We start from the raw sequence: 21,939 nt of genomic DNA, 5'->3' as shown, positions 1-21,939 counted from the left end.
TTTAGATCAGGCGAAACCCTCTCAATTATCAGAGGAGGAAAAAATAGAGCTAGAAAAACCAGTATCAATAAAAGAAATCCAAAAGGTAGTGAAGCTCCTACCCAGAGGATCTGCAACAGGCCCAGACGGGTATACCGGGGAGTTCTATAGAATGCTACCTGACTCGTTATATCCCCTGATATGTGAATACTTTGAGCAGGTGATTGGGGAAGGGCGGTTCCCGCCGCATGCAAACGCGGCTTTGATAACTTAAAACCTGGACGCCCAGAAAATCAAGCAGATTCTTATAGGCCTATTTCCCTCCTAAATGTAGACCTTAAAATCTTAAAGTCCTAGCCAATTACCTGGCCGAGATCTTACCCAGACTGATAGAGGAGGAACAGGCAGGTTTTGTCAAGACTAGGCAAGCAACAAAGAATGTCCGACGATTATTATTAGCTATGGCATCTAGTCAGATTACAGAGACCCCAGCTTCACTATATTCACTAGACGCCGAGAAAGCCTTTGATCAAGTGGGGTGGGACTATCTATTTACGGTTTTGAAATATATAGGATTCGGAGACAGGTTCTATAGGGCTGTTGAGTCCTTATATGCAAACCCAACAGCGAAGGTCTTAGTGAATGGCATTAGAGCCCAACCATTTACAATAGCGCGGGGGACCAGACAAGGGTGCCCCCTATCTCCAGCTTTATTTATATTATCTTTAGAGCCATTATTGCGGGTACTAAAGCAAGAAAGAGGAATACCAGGAATCAGAGTGGGAGGGGATACAGTCAAAACCCTAGCCTTTGCTGATGACCTTATGATTATCACTTCACAGCCATACAGCTCCCTAGACCGAGCAATTAAATGGATACATGACTTTGGACAGTTCTCCGGATTTACCCTAAATATGCAGAAATCCTTAGCTCTGGAAGTGTACACAGACAGCAGCCAGCCGGAGGCTAGAGAAATCCCCATAGCCCGGGCGGGTGACAAGGTCAAATATCTAGGAACTCAGTTTGCCAAAAGATTTAAATAACCTTTATTCCCTGAATGTGACCCCCTTGCTGGAGATAACTTGTACTAAACTGCGGACGTGGGAGAACTATCCCTTGTCCCTCGCAGGCCGCATCGCACTTTGCGATATGATGGTACCAAAATGGCTGTACACATTCCAGACTTTGCCACTATATCTCAGGCAGGAAGATGAAAAAACACTTCACAAGCATTTGCAGCACTTTCTATGGAGAGGGCGAAAAGCGCGCATACCACTTTCAATACTGCAGATACCCAGGGAGTTTGGAGGAATGGGTGTCTTAAGTATCAGATTTCTCACAGTGGCTAGTGGAATGCGGCACATATCAGACTGGTATAGAGCCACATCGGATTTCACGGCCACGCAGATGGAGATGGCTTTGACGCAAGAAATCCACTTTAGTTGTCTACTGCACATTGGAGGCGGCAGAATTCCTGAAGTTTTGAAAAGAACGCATATCCTTACTACGGCACAAGCGGTATGGCAACGGACTTGTCGACATCATAAATTTTCGGGGACCGTCACTCCTTTCATTGCAATCTGTGATAACCCCCAATTTCCACCTGGAATCATATACCCAACCTTTCGCAGATGGCAGAGACGTGGCCTTATATATCTCCTCCAGGCCTTAACAGAGGAGGGACGAATAAAACCATTTGAAGAACTACAAATCCAGTTTTCACTTAAGTCTACGGACTATATCCGCTATATGCAACTAAGACATTACATACGCGGCCTGCCATGGGAATGTTTAACAGAAGATGTGCAGGAGGAACTGTCCTCGGTGTATTCGCTCCAATCACACAATAAGGTTACGCTAAAAATGCATCATAGACATTTGAGAGACACCGTGGAGGATCCACATTTTCAAACCCTCGCTCAAAAGTGGAGCACAGAATTGGATGTGCAGGTAACACCGCACTTGCTAAGGGAGTATATTTTGTTGATCCAGAGATCATCAAAGATGATCACTTATTGCGAAAGGGAATACAAATTTGTACTGAGATCTCATGTCTCACCACACAGAGCATTTCACGTGGGGATATCGCCGGATGGAGCTTGTCCCAAATGTAAGGCTGAGGGAGCACGCCTAGGGCATATGTTTTGGGCGTGCGAGGACTAACTAAAAGCACGTCAGCAATGTGGGGTGCGACTTGGAAGAGCAGCCCGTTGATGCTTTTTGGCAAAGCAACATTGATAAGGCCTATTCCGGCTGGCTTCACGGGCTTCACGCGCAGAGCAACAATGATAGCTAAAAAGTTAATTCTCATGGAGTGGATTACAAATAAAGCACCTACTCTGCAGCAATGGCGCAGTCACATGATAGACTATGTGAGATTCAAGAGAAGAGTGGCAGACCACAGGCAAGATTTGCGCTGCACTGAGAAAGGCTTCTATCGAATATGGACTCCGTTTTGGCAGACACTACCCCCTGGGGGTAGAGACCGAATTCTTAATATGTGACCGGATAAACATGTTTGATTAGACTGATCGCAGGGTTGTATAGAAAAAGGGGGGGGGGTAAAGAGGGTGGGAAGAGGGGAGGAAATAAAAAAAGGGGGGGGGGTCAGAACGGATGTGGATTATGGGGGGGAGGGGAAGGGAGGTGGGGCAGTTTGATGAACCGAGAGGATGGGAGTGGAGGAAGGTTGAGGGGTAATTGTAGTAGTTTAACAGTTCATCTTATATTAGATAGTGAGAAGAGACGCAAAGACACTCCTTAGCATTTGAGAGAGCGAATTAGCTAGGAATAATTGCAGGAGGAGTTAAAGAAATGCTACTGTCATGTACAAATGCTTGGTTAATATTGTGACTTCAATCAATAAACACATTTCAAAATAAAATCTTACTGTCTCTGGTGGATATTTGCAAGGCAGTGACATGGTCGAGGTCGACGCATACCTTTGCCAATCGTTACAGGGTGGTCATTGCGGCATGCTCGGATGCCAGTTTTAGAGCCTCAGGCCAATGTTGCCAGGATTCCTCCTACTCTAGGGATTGCTTTTGAACATCCCAAAGGTTGTGGAATAGTGGAAAGCTACTTAATGAGAGGAAAAATTAGGCCTTACTTGACAATTTTTTTCCATTAGTCCTTCCCATTATTCTAGAGGCCTGCCCAAAGTTTCTGAGACGTTTAGTTGGTGCGAAGTAATGAGTCACCCTGCATGATGTTTCCTGCTTATCTGTTCTCTACAAGTTGTCCAGAGATGAGAGATCCACACATTTGCTCCTCTGGTTAGTGTTAGGTTAGCAAGTTGTTTAAGGTTGTTGTGCTCCGAGTTTCTACTTACTGCTTGTCTGCGTAAATACTGAGGAGCTGGATAGATGACAAGTGAGAGATGTCTCAGTTCAGTTTTCTCCACCTAATGGATGATGGACACAACTATCCCACAGGTTCTGAAATAGTGGAAAGGACTAACAGAAAGAAAATTATCAGGTAAGATCTAATTTCTCCTTAAGAGATAAGTCCAACATTTTCTTTACCTGTTAATTTCCTTTCCTTTAATTCTGCTAGACTAGTCCACCCCACCCAGGGAAGCCATAGTGACAAGTGCTGTTGGTCCAGCAAGTTATAAAAACTTAACGGCAAGTATGATGCCCACTCTGATGGTAGGTGGCCTAGTCGTAGTCTTGGGGTAGGTTATTAACTCATTCATGGGTTAGTGACCACAGAGTAAATTTTTTGACTGCATCAGACCTTGTTGTGACGGTGATTTGGAAACTAAGTAGCATGTTTGATATGAACAGTTGAAGTCTTATATTGGAATTCCATAAATCACTGAAGCAGCTAAGCGACACACTGGCCACCATTGCATAAGGACAGTTCATGAAAAACAGTTAAGAAAGGTCAGCTTTGCAATAGCTGCTTGGTTTGTTGAGATAAGTGAAGAATGTTTCGTACTTCTATTTAAAAATCACAAATGAAAATAATTCTGTGTAAAGTTTTTTTTTTTTTTTTTTTAATGCCAATGATTAGTGTTTGAAGCTCTGTTGACTTGGATTTGTGTAAAAGACTTTGAGGCCTTTCCTTCCATAGAAAGTTACTTGTTTTTGTAATTCAGTGAGGAGGTGTTAACATACAGCTGTGAAAGTGGAAGTAATGATATATGTATATAGATAGCTTTTTAATGCTCCACATCCTTCTGTCGATTCTTAGCGGATACTATGAATTGCAAATCAAAATAAGATTGCCTTAGGATATTAAGAAGCTGAATCCAGCATCAGACCCTTATAAGAATAGTGAAGTCTGTTTTCTTTTGGCAGTGAGACATGACCAGTTCATCAGGATTGGTCTGGCTCTGGCAGGACTAAAGGGAAAGGGGGGGGGGGGGGGGGAAGGGAAATGGGACTTGATATATCGCCTTTCCGAGGTTTTTGCAACTACATTCAAAGTGGTTTACATATATTCAGGTATTCAGGTACTTATTTTGTACCTGGGGCAATGGAGGGTTAAGTGACTTACCCAGAGTCACAAGGAGCTGCAGTGGGAATCGAACTCATTTCCCCAAGATCAAAGTCCACTGCACTAACCACTAAGCTACTCCACTAAAGGATTTTACATTTCACCCTCTTGATGTATACAGCCTGTCATACAGACTGTACTTATATTGCTGTCATATAATTTGGTTGTTAATAGAATGAGGTACATTTGTAATTATCCAACATTTATTATATATAAATACATTTATTGATGTAACCTCACAAAAGTGCCCATGAAAGCTGTGATTATTGTAGAATCTATCCTGTTCCTCCTTTCAAGCTGTTGTGTTCTCCCCAGGAAAGCTGTGACTATTTGGATCGTGGTCAAGTTGGCAGCAGTTTCAGCAGGAAGGGACCTAGCACTATACAGAAGATTAAAGAAGCCCTCAACTTTATGAGAAATCAGCATTTTGAGGTATGTTTTGCCTAATCCAGGAATTGAATCATGATCTCTACTAAAAAAAAAAAAAAAAAAAAGGCTAAAATAACAAATGCTGGGATGTGTATCATAGTGCACTGTACTCTTTTATTACAAATCTGTTTGAAAATAATGTGTGCAGTACTTGGGAGTAATTGCTATCCTAAACAATAAGGATTCTGTATCATTGAATGTTAAAGGACTGATATTCCACCTAAAAGTCTTGGTGTAGCTTGAAAACTATTTTCTATTGGAGGGCCTGCTCTATAGGCAGAGTTCTGTGGTAGAAATGAGTGAAGTCCTTGCCTGTGGCACGCTATACAGGAGTAGAGTAACCTGCTTATTCACCTCGTCTTTTCTGACTAGTAGATGCCAATCTCATGTGTTTTCTCTTCATCAGGTTCCCTTCATTGCCTTCTATAGGAAGGAGTATGTGGAACCAGAGCTGAATATAAATGACCTATGGCGTGTCTGGCAATGGGATGAAAAGGTAGGTGTACCCTGAGCACCATATGAACGGTTACTCCCTTATACTTATTGTGCATCTGCTGCAGAACAAGGCATGGGGAATGCTACTTGCTTCTCTTTTGCTGCCCCTTTTAACATAGTTTTAAGACTGTAAGCCCTATGCAGTCCATTGGAAGCTGGTGCCCCACAGTCCACGCTAAGGGCCTGATTCACTAAGGATTTTCTCCTTTTTTTTTTTTTTTTTTTTAAAGCAAAAAGCTTAATGGATGAAGTCCTAATTGTGTAGCAGTGTTTTATGGTGTCTTTCTCACTCTGCCTCAGAATAACTGTCATATATATGTAGATGTATCCCCTGGGGAGACTGCTGCGTATTCTCCATTTTTTTAGGTCTTAAGTTATTTTGCAATCTGTTGTAGAACTCTTAGGATGTGTCCACAGAATTCTGGTTTGCTGTATCTGTGCTTTTTGTTTTTGATTTATATTGCATCTTAAAATTAGAAAGTTAGAGGGGAGTGCTGACGTCATTGTCTCTAATGGCAGCCTAGATCTTGCGCTCCTCGCTCACTCACTCTAATTTTGGCTTTTAATTGGCTCCACACGTAATTTGGCGTGGTTTCCTTACCTCCTTTCCCTCCTGGTTTCAGTGAGGGCAGCCGTGATGAACAAGTCGGCAGCTGGTGGGGGAAGAAAAGGGGACGGCCGTTCAACGGCTCGCTGGGCCCAGGTCGGTTGCGCCTCACCGTCGCCATCACAGCTGTCCCATTCCGACTCTGACTTGGCATTTTCTGCTGACTCTAAAACGCCTTCCTCCAAGTCAAAACGAGGAGTCTCTACAGAGCTTCAAAAAATCCTTTCCGTTTTGCAAGCGGACATCAAGGCTTCCAAAGTAGAGATCCTGGACAAGATTGAGACGCTGAGTGCAGATCTTCGAGACCTGGGTGGCCGGGTCGAAGACCTGGAGCACAAGACGGAGGATCTCTCTGACTCCCTCGCATCTCACGAAGCTAAGATAAAAGTGTTGGGCTCTCAGTACGCTGACGTCCTCCTGCAGATGGATGATTTGGAAAACGGGGCGTCGCCAGAACCTCCGTTTTCGGGGTGTGCCTGAAGGCGGAGCAACGGAGGACGTGCCGACCATTGTACACACCATTGTACACTCGCTGTGTGTGGCTCTCCTGGGGGCAGACCTATGCGCGTCTCCCATTGCTCTCGAGTGGGCCCATCATGTAGGGGTGCAGCGACCAGGAGGTTTATCGAGGGATATTGCAGTGCGATTTGTTAGATACACGGATAAGGAGCTGCTGTTATCCCGGGCTCGACAGTCTCAGGACTTTTAACAACACCCGGGTGGCGGTGTACCAAGATCTTTCCCAGCTAACCCTGCAGCGGCGTAGGGAGATGAAGCCAGCTTTGCAGCTTTTAACCAAGGAGCGGATACGTTACCGTTGGAGCTTTCCCTTCGCTTTACATTTTACGTGTCAGGGTCAGAGCCATCGTGTTCAAACGCTTGCAGACGCTTGGAAGGTGTTACACTTGGCGGGGCTAACACCTTTACCAGCTCCTCCTCCCACTGTGGCTCCTGAAACTCTGGCCAAATTCCGGAGATGGAAGAGGGTACCAGGTGCTGTTGTGAAGCTTTCATAAATCCTGTGGTGGTTCAGCTTCCTGGTCCTCTGTCATTTTGCTAAACTTGTTAGTGTTTGTCATATTGAACATTTGTTTGACTTGGTTCTTTTTCCCCCTTTTCACTTTTTTTTTTTTTTTTTTTGGGGGGGGGGGAGATTTGCATGGGTCTGCTGCTAGTTGCTTGTTTGTATGGGTTGGGTTGGGTGTGCTGTGTGAGTGGGTGGGGGTTGGTTGGGTCGGGCTGTCGGGGGTGCTGGGGTTGGTCCCTCTACTTTCCCACATAGGGTGGTGTTACCCTTGTGTGTATATATATATATATATATATATACACATTTGGGGGGGGAGGGGGGCTTATCTGTACGAGGGGCTGGGGCATACTGGGGGTGGGGTGTGCTTGGCTGGGTTGGGTTGTGGGGGGAGGGGGACTGGGTTTCTTCTTTTCTGTGAGTTCTATGGGAGAGGAGGAAACGGTTGGGTGGTCTTCAGTGGGGGCTATTTTTTTTGTTGTTTGGGTTTTTTTTTTTTTGGGGGGGGGGGGGTCTCCTCCCTTCTCCATTTCTCCGTGATTCGACACCCCATATTGGCCTGCTCCCTTGTGGGCTATCTCAGTATGCCATATTCTCTCCGCCCTCTGTATCGGAGACTAGATGAGTGCTGACCTTAAGTTCCTGTCTTACAATGTAAAGGGTCTGAACTCTCCTCAGAAGCGGTATAAGCTTTCCCAGGAACTTCTGCTTCACAAACCCCATGTGGTTTTCCTACAGGAGACTCATTTAAAAAGAGAACATGAAAAGTATTTGACGCAACATCATTACCCATATGTTTATTGCACTTCTGCTGCTGATGCGTCCAGGAAACAGGGGGTTGCGATATTGTTCCATAGCTCTCTACAGGTTCAAATAGTGCGCATTAGACGGGACTCTGCTGGTAGATATTTGATTTTGCATGTACTGCTAAATAATGTAGCTCTCACCCTGGTAGCTGTTTATGCCCCTAATGACTCTCAGGGGCAATTCTTTGCCCAACTCGTGAAACTTGTTCGAGCGGATCCATATGATTGCCTGATTATAGGGGGTGATTTTAACGCGTGTTTTGATCCGGCCTTGGATAGGTTGGCTGGGGGGTCTAGCTCAGATGCTAAGGTTTCTTCTGTGCTTGTGGCTCTGGCTCAACAATTGGCTGTGGTGGATGTCTGGCGTTTGCATCATCCTGCGGTTTGGGATTATTCATTTTACTTCCATCCTCATGACTCTTATTCCCGTATTGACCACTTGTTGTTTGATGTTTCCTTACTACAGGGCAGCTGTTCTTCTGAAATTGGACCTATAACTATTTCTGATCATGCACCGATTTGGGTACAGCTTTCGTCCTCGGGTGAGGCTGTATGGGATTCGAGATGGACCATGAATGTCTCTTAGTTAAAAGAGGATAAAGTGTTAGCTGACTATCGTTCTCTTCTGAAAGACTATCTTGAGTTCAACTTGGAATCAGGTCCATCTTTGGGAACTGTGTGGGATTGCTTGAAGGCGGTTACAAGGGGGTTTTCCTGAAGCTGGCCAGCTCTCGGGCTAAGGTTCGGCGTAAGGAAGTTGCAGATTGTGTCTCTCAACTGTCTCGCTTGGAGGAGATTCACAAGGTTTCACGATCACCATCTGTATTGCGGCAGATCCAATTGTTGCGTCTTCGCCTTGATGCTGTATATTTGGAACAGTTGGCCTTTGTTCGGGGTCAACAGCAGCAACAGTGCTATATGTATTGTAATAAACCGGGTCGTTTGTTGGCTCATAAGTTGCGGCAACGTCGGTTTGACCATACTGTTTTGCAGGTTGCTGATGATAACGGGATTCTGACCACACCTCCTTTGATTCGACAGAGGTTTCAGGCCTTTTACCATTCTCTGTACATGGCTGATCCAGCGTTGCAGCCGGAGGCCATGCACAAATTTTTGGCCTCCCAGGGGCTCCCCTCCCTAAATGTGGAGCAGCGTGATATGATGGATGGTCGTATTCATGTGGACGAGGTAGTTAAGGTAATTAAGGACGCCTGCTGGGGAGGCTCCTGGGCTTGATGGGTTGCCAAATGAATTTTATAGAGCCTTTCGTGGGGAGCTTGCTCCACTCTTGGTAGAAATTTTGAATGCAGTGCGGTCTGGTGATGCCTTACCTCCTTCCATGATGGAGGCATGGATAGCTGTTATACTAAAGCCTGGCTCAGACAAAGTACATTGTGCTTCTTATCGTCCTATTTCAATCCTTAATTCGGATGTTAAAATTATAGCTAAAGTCTTGGTGAACCGTTTAGCTCAGGTGCTGCCGGACCTTATTCACCCTGATCAGGTGGGTTTTGTCCTCCATCGGCACACAAAGGATAATGTTCGGCGCATGGTGAATTTGTTGCATGTCGCAAGTGAGAACGATCTTTCCCTCTGCTTGTTGGGATTGGATGCAGAAAAGGCGTTTGATCGTGCGCATTGGCCTTTCCTGTTCCGTGTTTTAGAGCAAATGGGGTTTGGAGATGGTTTTAGCAGTTGGATTCGGGCTCTTTATCAGTCCCCTACGGCTTGTGTGCACATCAATGGTGGGAATTCTCTTGCGTTTCCTTTATCGAGGGGCACGTGGCAGGGGTGTCCACTTTCTCCTTTGTTGTTCGCCTTGGTCATGGAGCCTCTTGCTTGTGCTGTACGATCCCACCCGGATATTTCAGGGATTGTTGTTCGGGATCAGGAGTACAAATTAGCCCTATTTGCGAATGATATCTTACTTTCTTTGACCAAACCCCTATTGTCGCTGCCTAATTTGATTAGGCTTTTGGATGATTACTCGTCTGCCTCAGGTTTTAAGCTGAACATGTCCAAGTCGGAAGCCATGGCTATTAATCTTCCTGCTCCTATTTTGCAGTCTTTGCAATCTAATTTTTCTTTTAAATGGGTTACCCGGGGAATTAAGTATTTGGGAGTTCTACTTTCGAAGGATTTTTCAGATTTGTTTTCACTTAATTATCCTCCACTCTTGCGGAATATCTACAGAGACTTGGATTCTTGGTGTTCTATGGAGTTGTCATGGTTTGGGCGGATTAGTACGGTGAAAATGAATGTTCTTCCTCGCTTGTTGTATCTATTTCAGGTCCTACCTATCCGTTTGCCACGTGTGTTTCTTTCAGGTTTACAGGATCGTTTACTCAAATTTATCTGGTCTAATAAGCGGCCAGGCCTTTCTCGTTCCTTGTTGTATGGTAATCCGAAGTGGTGGGTTGGGCGTGCCTAACCTTTTTTGGTACTATAAAGCAGCACAAGTCGTGACTGCTATGGAATGGTTTCATGCTTCTTCTCGGAAACGGTGGGTGGGACTGGAGCAGGCTTTAGTGGGCTTGTGTCCCTTGCGTTTTATTATTTGGATTCCGCGGCGCTATCGTTCTTTGCCTAGAGTGTTGTGTCCTTCTATCTTGACAACTTTGTATTACTGGGATGGTTTATTTGACAAGCCGAATTTGAATCTCTCACGATTTACGCCTTTGCTATATAATCCTATGTTTTCTCCGGGTCTTGGTTCGGAGTTGTTTTTGCGTTGGTATTTAGCAGGCTTAGAGAATTGGAGCTAATTTTTCGAGGAGGAAAATTTTGTATCTTTTCAACATTTAGTTGACACTTACTCTATTCCTTCCACTGATACTTACGCTTATGTGCAAGTGAAGCATTTTCTAACTTCTAGTGTTATTAAGCCTCTGTTGACTAGGGAGGCTTCCTTTTTAGAAAGTCTTTGTGAAGACTCTAGGACTACGCGGGGTCTAATCTGTAGTTTATATGCTCATTTACGTGGTTTAGGGCTCTCTTCAGTTGAGCATCGGAGGCATTGGCAGCAGGAGTTAGGCTTGACTTTGGGTGATGATGTTTGGTCCAATTTGGAACATGCGTTATTAAGAACGTCTGTTTCTGTTCCATTTAAAGAGAACGCAGTCAAAGTTATGTACCGGTGGTATTTGACTCCTGCTCGTCTACAACATATGTTTCCATCAGTCTCACCATTATGCTGGAGGGGTTGTGGTCAGAGGGGTACTATGGGGCATATCTGGTGGACTTGTACTAAGGTTACGAGCATTTTGGAAAGCTATTCAATATAGACCAGAAATGGTTATCTAAACCTATTAAGTGGTTGCCAGAATTTTTCTTGTTTCCTGGTTTACCCCCTGGTCTAACCACATCTCAGGATATATTGGTTAGACATGCCATGTCAGCTGCTAGAGTTACTTTGGCTGCGCTTTGGAAGTCCCCAAAGGTCCCTTCTTTGATTTTATGGTTACATAAATTATGGTGTATTTGTGAAATGGAGAGATTGTGGGCTGTTCGCCAACATACTTTGGCTAAGTGGGAGGCAATTTGGGAGCCATTTGTAACACATTGTTCTTTTTAAGTTGGGGGTTTTGGTTGTGTTGATGATGGGGAGTTTGTGTTGGGGTTTTTATTTTATATTTTTTTTTTTATTTTTTTTTTTTTTTTTAAGGGTTTGATTTGGGTGCTGTTTATTGTAAAATTTAGAAAAAAATAAGTTTTCAATGTTAACACCTTTACTGTTTTTGTTTTTGCATTTGTATTTCATTGCACTCTTGTTTTCTGTAATCTCTTATATTTCAATAAATACTTCTTATAATTGAAAAAAAAAATTAGAATGTTAGAGAACTAGTGATATATAGGTCCTACATGGCTTATAATATACAGGAGTACTGCTAAACGTCACAGTGAGGATCAATGGTAGATAAAGATCTTGAGTGCTTCTAGTATCTGGCATACATTTAGACCCTATGTGTTACCCCTTTTGTTCTCACAATTACAACCTGCATTGTTGTTGTTCGATGGAGCACAGAAATTTTGATTTTTTTTTTTTTTTTTTTTTTTGGGGGGGGGGGGGGGGTTGTCCTTCTACCACATGCTTTCTGATTTTGTTGCAGTGTGAGGGCCATCTCATCCAAGTGCACCCACAAATCCTGGTGGTTTTGTGTGTTGGGTCTGTAAGTAAGCTAGAAATCACTGGAGATAATTTGAGAGTGTGAGACTTGCCTAGAGGTGGTTGGGACCCAGTTGGTGGGAGGAGGGTGCTAGTGTAGAACATGAGCGGCAGATGAACTTGTTCTGTGCTTGGGATAGACCCTCTAAGTTGCTGCGTGGTTAGCCCCAGGTGGATGCTAGGCGTTCTGTGAGAGCCTCCTTGGAAAGGTATTGGACTAAAGACAGCATTTTTGGTGGCTGTTGTGTCTGCATGTAGGGTTTTAGAGCTTCAGACTCTCTTTTTGTCAGGATCCCTTACTTCACTTTTTGGAGGCGGGGGCCTCCCTGCGCATGATTTCTTCCTTCCTTCCTTCTGAAAGTGGAATCAGCATTTCATCTTGACCAATCTGTGGAGTTTCCATCCTTTCACAGAGAGGACAAAGAGGCAGAGTATTTTTCCTTAAAGCTTCTCGATATTTGTAGAGTTTTCATTAGATATGTGGAAGTCATAAATGAGTTTCACAAATTAGACTGTGTTCGCTGTTTTGTAAACAGAGGCTTGGCCTTATGGTTTCCAAGCCCACAGTTGCTGGGTGGCTGAAGAAGGCTATTGCGTCAGTTTATTTTCTTGCAAGGAAGCAGGCTCATTCTACATGGCGTAAAGCGACATCCCTGGCAGAGATTATCTTATGACTCCGGATATTTGCAAGGCGGCGATGTGGTTGAAACTGCATACCTTTGCTAAACACTACTGGGTGGGTGTTGTGACCAGGATCCCGTTTTGGGGCTTTGGCCCTCAGGGTGGTGGGGCCAGGATCCCACCCCCTGTAGAGATTGCTTTTGAACATCCCACAGGTTCTGGAATAGTGGAAAGCTATATAATGGAAGGAGAAGTCTGATCATTTTCTTTTCATTAGTCCTTCCCACTATTCCAGAAGCCTGCCCAAGGTTTTGGAGATATTTAGTTGGTGCATGGTGCTTCCTGCATATCTCTTGTTCTCTACAAGTTGTCTAGAGATGAGAGGTCCACACGTTTGCTCGTCTGGTTATTGTTAGGTTAGAAAGTTGTATTTTTTTTATTTTATTTTATTGGAATTTGTCAACAAACCAAAACATCTTAGAAGCAGTACAAAATACCAACCATTTCCTGTCCCAACTCCCCCACCCCCATCTTGAAAACCACCCCCTAAAATACCACTATATTCTGTAACGTATAGAAGCTGTATCAACCCAAAATCAACCCAAAAGAGTAATTCAGGGCACCATGGACCCTTGCCATTGTGGTTTTATGTACATCCCAGATTTTGTGGAATTGTACGATACAACCTTGCCGTATAGCTTTCAGATGAGACATTTGATATACATAGTCCAATTGGTGAAGCACCTGTTCTTCAGTGGGTATTGTAGTAATCCATGGCTACTGCTATCTTGTGAGCAAGTAGGCTGCAAATTTCTATATCTCGGGTTTAACCCCCAGTAGGATGAAAATGGAGTAAACAACCTCTGTTTTTTGGGAGGTGCTGCACCCGAGTGATCATATGCAGTAGCCTCAAGGTAGTTGCCCAGTATGCAGAGACCCTTGGGCAAGGCCACCAGGTATGAAAGAAATCTCCATAGGCCCCACACTCGACGCCAGTACTGGTCAGATCCACTCATAAATTTGGCGTAAGTGCATGGGTGCGTAGTACCACCTATATATCTTGTATCCATTTTCAATCATATTGGTAGTAAAAGACACCGTTAATAACCATTTCAGAGCTTTAGTCTGTTGCTGGGGATCATAGGAGGTGCCAAAGTCTGATTCCTAAATGACAACATAATGTGACAATGGAGATTTAGCAGAGAGCAATGCCTGATAGATACGTGACATACCACCTCTGCCTCTCTCGTCAGAGCTTTTTCCATCAATATTTCTGCTAAGGCCAGAACTTCATTCGCTCTCCATAGTATATAATCCCTGATCTGGGCCTAAGGAAAACAGGTCCCTTGCAGGCAGCCCATATTCTTCTTGCAGGTCTGGAAAAGGTAAAACCTTGCCCTCTTCCCACAATTGACCCAAGGTTCCTTGCCCACTATGGACCCACCAAGCAATCACAGAAGCCTGCCTGCCCGCTGGGAAGGCCGGAGCATATTGAATAGCAGGGGACAGATAGTATTGTCTATTGAGGAAAATATATTTTTGAGTGTGATTTCGCGATGTACTACTACTAATTTCTGTAGCGCTGCTAGACTTACGCAGCACTGTACCCTGGACATAAAGAGAGAGTCCCTGATCGACAGATCTTACAATCTAATTAGTAAAGACAAATAAGAGAAGGGAATTACTAGGGTGGGAATGATAAAACATGAGTATTGAACAAGTGAGTAAGGGTTAGGAGTTAAAAGCAGCATCAAAAAGGTGGGCTTCTAGCCTAGATTTGAAGACGGCCAGAGATGGAGCTTGATGTATCGGCTTGGGAAGTCTATTCCAGGCATATGTTGCAGCAAGATAAAAGGAATGGAGTCTGGCGTTAGGGCTGGAAGAGAAAGGTGCAGATAAGAGACATTTATCCAGTTATTACCCTGTAATAACTGAGGGACTCCAGGCCAGGAACACTCTAAGTTCACGATCAAATCACTGTCTGATCGTGGTCGGGGAATGGCTCCAGCCATGGCTTAGTGGGAACACCCCCCACCCACTTGCTAGTAATAGGTTGCTGGGCAGCAGTATAATAATAGTGGAAGTTGGGGACTCCCAGGTTTCTGTTCTCTATCTCCACCTGCTGGTTGATGGACATAACTGTCCCACAAGTTCTGGAATAGTGGGAAGGACTAATGGAAAGAAAATGATCAGGTAAGATCTAATTTCTCCTTACAGACCTCAGATCTGATCAGTGACCATTTGATGCAGTGTCAGAACCCATAGCATACCTTTTGTTAGTGCTAAGTGTGTTCCTGCCTGTGAGCTCAGAGCCATCTTGTAAACTAGTCAATAACTACATTCCTACACATGTCTATTTTCCTTTTCTTTTTAGCGGACTCAGCTGCGGATTCGCAAACAGAATCTGATGCGTCTGTTTCAGAAGATGCAAGCTTATCAATATGAGCAGATCTCTGCTGATCCAGACAAACCACTGGCAGATGGGATTCGGCCCCTCGATACCACAGACATGGAGAGGTGAGTGAGTCTGAGGAGAAAGCGGTGCCCAGGTCATAGATCAGTGAAATTTGGAGTTTGTGGGCCCGAGGAATGGTAGCAAAAGATCTGTATGCCCAGACATCGCCGCTGATTGGGTTTAGCTGCTATCTGAAACATGAAGTCTTTTTGAAACGATTTCTTTATTAGCCTGAAATATGTGTTTGCAGATAACATTCTTTTTATAGTGTTTTTACTTTTGAAGCTGCATATGGGAAAAGTGGAATATATTCAGACTGCATAGCTATGCTATCGTTGTGAAGCCCTAAACAGTAATATTTGTGAGATTTGATTATTTTGGCTGTTCTGTATTGTACGATGTGAGTAGCTGCATGTATATTGTTAAAAAGCTATAGGCTGACAACCTAATGGTTAAGTGTCATAAGATGAGAAACGGAGAAGCCAGGTTCACTGCTGATCCTTGTGATCTTGGGCTAGTTATGAAACCCTTCATTGCTCCAGGTGTAAATTTAAAATCTCCATAGACTTAGGGAAATGCAGGCACACGCAGAAGTGACAAACAGGTTCTTCAGCTTAGATATGTCCCCGAGTTTGACATCTCTGCGCATGTGCTGTAGTTCCTATTTCCCCTCAGTCTTTTACATCTGCAGGTCACACTGATAGGTTCTTCAGCTCTCAGCTGTTCTCACAAATGGTTTTCAAGTTACCTTTTCATTTTCAACAATATTTCTTATTTTCTACAGGCAGTATAGTGAACCGCAACTTCCATTATTAAATTTGATTTCATTTTCGTTTTCTTTCGCATCATGGCAATGCCTCCTGCAGTGGTTTCCTCAGCGTCAAAACAGCTTCTGTCTCACCTTAGAGACAACTTCGGTGGAACTGCTGTGCCACAGAAACAAACCACTCAGCAAGCCAGTATTTTGCACATAGTGGTAGGGGGCTCTGGATTCGATCATGCTGGGCAACAGGACTCAAGGTCCACCCTCCTCCTCCTTCTCCACACACTGTATCTCAGACTGTAAGTAAGCATAAAGAAAAGAAAAAACACACTTCCCATTCTTCAGGCACTCAATCCTGACAAGGGAAAATCTCAAAGCACTAAACCCAAAAGTAAAAGCTCCTCAGCAGCTTCAAAAAGACAACTTCCATCTCAGTGCTTCAGTCAGCAGCCAACCCCTTCGAAACATCAGAAGTTATGTCAAAACCTAATGGTTCTCCTTAGTCCTGCAGTCCATGCAGGACTAAGTTCTCCACATAACATTAATTCGGCTTTCCTGCAGCTACTTCAGTGATTTGTACGTGACCGTTCTTCTGTTTTGCTGTCCGTGGAGGTTCCTCCATTATTTCCACACCAGCCTACCCCTGATGAATTGGTTCAGGTACAGGTCAGTCCCTAGACCTCTCCAGGTTCCTTTAAGTCCCCCTGGTCTGGTCAGCAATCACCAGAGTATATTCCCTCTCCTCAGGAATTTAGTACTCCCATCACTGGGATCTCCTTCCTGTAACCTCAGATTCCATGTCCTCAACTTTCCCTCAGTCTAAACCTCAGTTTCTCAGTCGGAGCATCCCACTGAGGAATTCTCTTATACCAAATGTATTCAATAAACTTTTCCTGATCCACCATACACTAACCACCCCACTCACAGAAACCAACATCATACCCACAATACACAATCTTACTAGACTGCCCAGATACAACACATCCCACCAAACTGACAACAACCAAAACAATGGAAGATCACCAACAGGCGGACATCAACACAAAGGAAAGAAAGGGCATAACAAACCCATACTACAAGAGAATTGACAACTAACAAAAGTTAACACAACACCGAATACAGCTGACCCCTACCAAAAAATTCAAGTGGGATACATTAACGCCAGATCAGTATTTAATAAAGCAACAATAATAACAGATTGGATCATCTCAGACAACCTCAACCTACTATTCATCAATGTAACTTGGATCCACGATCAGAAGGACCCCATAATTCTAGATCTGTGCCCCCCAGGTTACAAAATCAATCACTGGACCAGAAAAGAAGAAAAAGGCGGAGGCATAGCTCTAATCCATAGATCCCACCACCGCAGTAACCATAGCCAAGTCCATAACACCCCAACTTGAAATTGCCTCATTCAGAATCCACCATACAACCTTGCTTGACCACCTGAACTGTGTCTTGTTTTACAGACCATCAGGTAACTGGAACGAATGTCAATCACACTTTATGGATTTCATATCAAACACCTGCGTATCTAACTCCAATTTACTTATACTAGGTGACATCAGTCTTTACCTAGAAGACCCTAACTCTACCAATGCACGAGAATGCAAGGATTTCCTCCAACTATGGGGCCTTAAATGGCCATATATGCAAGCAACCCATGTCAAAGGGCACACACTTGGCCTTATCACACACAAACTGTCCACAGACCAGAACCTAATACTATCAGATACAAAATGGACAGACACACCATGGTCAGACCATTACAAATTAAACATATCCCTACAGTGACGGAAAAAGGCTCATACCGTACACAAGAACACACAACCTAAACCACGAGAGGCCAAATGGACTCTGAAATATTCTGGCAACAGATATGCATTAACGAATGGACAGCACAAATGGACTCGATACACTATCCCCTAGATTGGGATAACAGATGCAGAAGCATATGAGAGGAAATAGCACCATTACTAACAAGAACCTCACGCAGGCATAACTCTATACCATGGTATAACGAAGAACTGAAAAAACTAAAACCACAAACTACTACTACTACTACTAACATTTATATAGCGCTACCAGCCGCACGCAGTGCTGAACACTTGACATAGAGAGACAGTCCCTGCTCAAAGAGCTTACAATCTAAGTAAAACAGACAGACAGGACATTACGGGCAAAGAGGAACAGGGAAGGAGGATAATAGATAATAGAAAACAAGTATAACATCTGCATCCAAAACTGTTTCTGGAATGCCAGTCTAAGTATAGATTGCTCCTTCTGCAGCGATTCTTCAGATCCTCAAGCTTGTCTTGGCAGGACTTTAGTGTTTTCTGTAATTGGGAGCTGGTATCTTCCGCCACCTATACCCATACCCAGTCTTCAAGTTCACCAATGTGATACTGGTATTGGGCCATATCCCTGCTAAGCTCCGCCAAGGTATTGTGCACCTTACTAAGCTTCTCCTAAGTGCTTGTCTAATAGCGTTTCCATTAGTGTCACCTCTTCAGCCGCCAACTCCGAAACTCAAGCTGAATTTGACATTACTGCAGGACTGTGCTGCACCGGCATTTTGTCTTCTTGCGGTTGGGACCGCTCCTGTCCTTTCCACACAGATTTAGACACTGAGGCATATTTTCAAAGCACTTAGCCTTCCAAAGTTCCATAGGTTTCTATGGAACTTTGGAAGGCTAAGTGCTTTGAAAATATGCCTCTATACTGTTTAGCGGGTCTCAGTGTTGCACTCTGCTCTTGCCTCTGCTATTCAAAGGTTGAAAAAGTAAGTTGGAGAAATCCTCAAATGTGGGGGTGTTCTAGGTGGAAGTGCAGGTGAAGTGCCGATCAGCACTTCATTTAGCTTTATGGTAGACTGAGGCAGAGGAGGGAGACCGAGGTGGTGCGGGAACTCCCACTCATGGTCAAAGATGTCAAACTCTTGACATCTGTAAGCTGAAGAACCACTCCGGCACCTGAGGCTCTGTTGGATGATGTCATCTCTGAGTGTGGCTGCATTTCCCTGTCGTCTACAGAGAACCACTGTTACAAGTAAGCAATTTCGCTTTGTAAGCCTATCATAGGAAAATACCTAGTGTACCTGAATGTAACTCAACTTTGATATACTACTGGAAAAGGCATTAGATAAATCCACAATCATCCCCTCACCTCCCACTTCTTTCCCTTTATAGGCTGAAAGATGTGCAGTCCATGGATGAACTGAAGGATGTGTACAACCACTTCCTGCTGTATTATGGCCGAGACATTCCCAAGATGCAGAATGCTGCCAAGAGTAGTCGCAAGAAGCAGAAGCGCATTCGTGAGGAGGGAGAGGAGGAGGAAGGTGTGTCCCTTTTTCCAGGATTTTTGGCAACATTATGGCACAGGACAGGCAAACAGAAAAATGTTCTTTTTATTTTGTGTTCAGTTGTGTTTCCACATACCACTCCTCACAAACGTGGGCCTCTTGAATATAGAATAAACTGAACTTTTAAAGGGTTTGGATTTATGACCCTTTCATCTAGGTTAGATACCAGCATATTGTGCTGTGTAATATTTCAGAAAAACACCTAAATAAACCTCTGGTACTACATGACATGCCTCACTTCCACTGATGTATGATCTGTATGGGAAGGAAGACAAACTTATTCTGAACTAGTAAAAAAGGCCCGTTTCTGGAATGAATGAAACGGGCGCTAGCAAGGTTTTCCTGGGAGTGTGTATGTTTGAGAGAGAGCCAGAGTGAATGTGCGGGTGTGTGACAGAGTGAGACTGTCTGTGTGACAGTGTGTGTGTGAGAATGAGAGTGTGTGACAGGGCCCCCTCCCCTGTTCCTAATGCCTCTCACCCCGTTCCCTCCCCTCCTTTTCCTCCTCCTTCCCACACTTTGGGTTCCTTAAGGCTTTCAAAAGTCTATGTACCCCCGTGGCCCTAACGCCCAGTATCTGGATACCCCACCACTTTCCTCCTCATCCCTCCCCCAAGATGTAATACTTTCACGTCCTTCATTTTTTTTTTTTTTTTAAAGTGTCCTATCTACCCTGTGTACAAATGCTCGGCATTCAGATTGTGTTCCTCTCGTAAATTTTCATTTCTTTCATTCATTCAGAACTTGCCCCCCCCCCCCCCCCCCCCGAGCACTTTTGGTTCCTTCAGTCTTTTAAAACTCTCCTATGTACCCTGTGTGCTAATGGCCAGCATTGAGATTGTTTTCCTGTCCCAAATTTGCATGTCTTTCAGTCATTCACAACTCCCCCCCCCCCCCCCCCTCTCCAGTTTAACACTTTTTCGTTTCCTTCAGTCTTTTAAAACTCTCCTATCTACCCTGTGTCCTAATGGCCAGCATTCAGATTGTTTTCCTTTCCCAAATGTTCATGTCTTTCAGTCGTTCAGAACTCCCCCCCTCCTCCCATTTAACACTTTCGGTTCCTTCAGTCTTTTAAAACTCTCCTATCAACCCTGTGTCCTAATGGCCAGCACTCAGATTGTTTTGCTTTGCCAAATTGTCTGTCACTGATGTCACTGAGGTCAGTGTGTGCCTGCCTAGCAGACCACTTCCGGCAGGCACGGTCCCAAGCACATGCTGTTGGAGGTGAGAATTATTATCTAGGATACCTCATTGCAGCTGTGATAATTTGAAGTGTGCAGGCAGTTGTCACCATAGGTGGCTAGAGATTGTTGTTTATATAGGTTGAAGCAGAAGAGTAGAAGGGAGGGGGTGGTCTTGGGTTCTATAGAATGAGCAAATCAGGGTAGCAGATGGGGAATTAGAGCTGCAGCCTGCTTGGAAGTTCTCCAGTTTGCTGCCTCCAGTCACTGTCCTGTTGCCATCCCTGCTCTTAATCTTAAACTGACTCTATGCTCCAGCCAGTGCTTCTGGGTTTGGGGAAGGCCTCTTGTACCAGTTACCTATGATAAGTATGGTATTTATGGCCTCATTGTCAGTGGTAGAGCAAGAATCAACTCCTTATCTTATTGTTATAGTAAAATTCATGGACTCTATTATCTTTTATCTCTGTTGTTTTATACGTTGCATATACGATTACTATCTTATTATTACATTGTTTAATTGTATTTTACTAACTGTAGCCTGCACTATGGTATTGTGTAAGCCACATTGAGCCTACAACTAGTTGGAAAATGTGGGGTATAAATGTGTTAAATAAATAAAATACATTCTACTACTCTGTCTATGGACACTGTCTCAAGACTCTGAATGTTTCTTTGCAGGAGAAGGAGAGGCTGAGGAGCAGGATGATGAAGAACAAAAGGGACCTGAACTGAAGCAGGCATCTCGCAGGGACATGTATACTATCTGTCAAAATGCTGGCTTAGGTATTGCTGCTGTAGATTTGGTTTACTAATTTCTGTTCTGCCCTTGTACCCTGTAGGGTGTACAGAGTGGATTATAACAAACAATAGGAATACAATTCGTGTTCAGGGCAGCCAAATCAGATCTGCAGCTCCTGCTGCCTGGTTTTATACCAGTTTTTTCATTTGACTAGATTTTTGAATATTATATGTGGATTAAAGCAGCATGATGAGGAGACTGCAAACAATACAGAATACAGCAGTTCGAGTGATTTTTAGATTGTCTAAATACAATTAGGATCACTTCCAGTTATTTATCATTACACTGGTTGCCCATCAAGGCTAGAATCTATTTCGAATTGGTGTGTTTTTTCTTTAAGTTTCTACATGGCTTGGCACCAGACTATCTATATCCACATTTTATATTCATTTATGCTTTAAGAACAAGACATACTGGTACTGTAGGTTATTCTTTTCAATTATCGAAAGGTAAAAAGAGATTACGTTTCATTGAATTAGGGTTGGCATTTCAAGCAGCAAGATTATGGACTACGATTTCACCTATATTTAAATCTGCTCAGTCCTATATTCTTTTTAGGAAAATTTTGAAAACACTTCTGTTTCAGAAATTTGTGTCCCACGCTAACTACTGATTACTATTTATTCTTAATCACTAAATTTATTATTATGCTCCTTTATCCCAGTTAAATGAAACTGGCTTCTTAAATAGCTGTAACCCGCTTAGAACTACGAGGTAATAGCGGGGTAGAAATCCATTTACC

At 43.8% G+C, this 21,939-nt stretch overlaps 1 protein-coding gene across 1 annotated transcript in view; it reads left to right on the top strand.

Moving 5' to 3' along the window:
* SUPT6H (SPT6 homolog, histone chaperone and transcription elongation factor) overlaps positions 1–21,939 on the top strand; it is a 126,106-nt gene that overhangs the window by 28,293 nt on the left and 75,874 nt on the right. The window contains exons 9-13 of the mRNA XM_030222091.1: positions 4,798–4,914; positions 5,318–5,407; positions 15,004–15,146; positions 19,039–19,190; positions 21,077–21,181. Coding sequence (XP_030077951.1) covers positions 4,798–4,914; positions 5,318–5,407; positions 15,004–15,146; positions 19,039–19,190; positions 21,077–21,181 — 607 coding nt within the window. The remainder of the gene's footprint in view (positions 1–4,797; positions 4,915–5,317; positions 5,408–15,003; positions 15,147–19,038; positions 19,191–21,076; positions 21,182–21,939) is intronic.

The sequence above is a fragment of the Microcaecilia unicolor genome, chromosome 13 (genome assembly GCF_901765095.1).
Source record: "Microcaecilia unicolor chromosome 13, aMicUni1.1, whole genome shotgun sequence".
NCBI classification, from domain to species: Eukaryota; Metazoa; Chordata; class Amphibia; order Gymnophiona; family Siphonopidae; genus Microcaecilia; species Microcaecilia unicolor.
The sequence above is the reverse complement of the archived record's forward strand: the minus strand, read 5'-3'. Positions and strand labels throughout refer to the sequence as shown.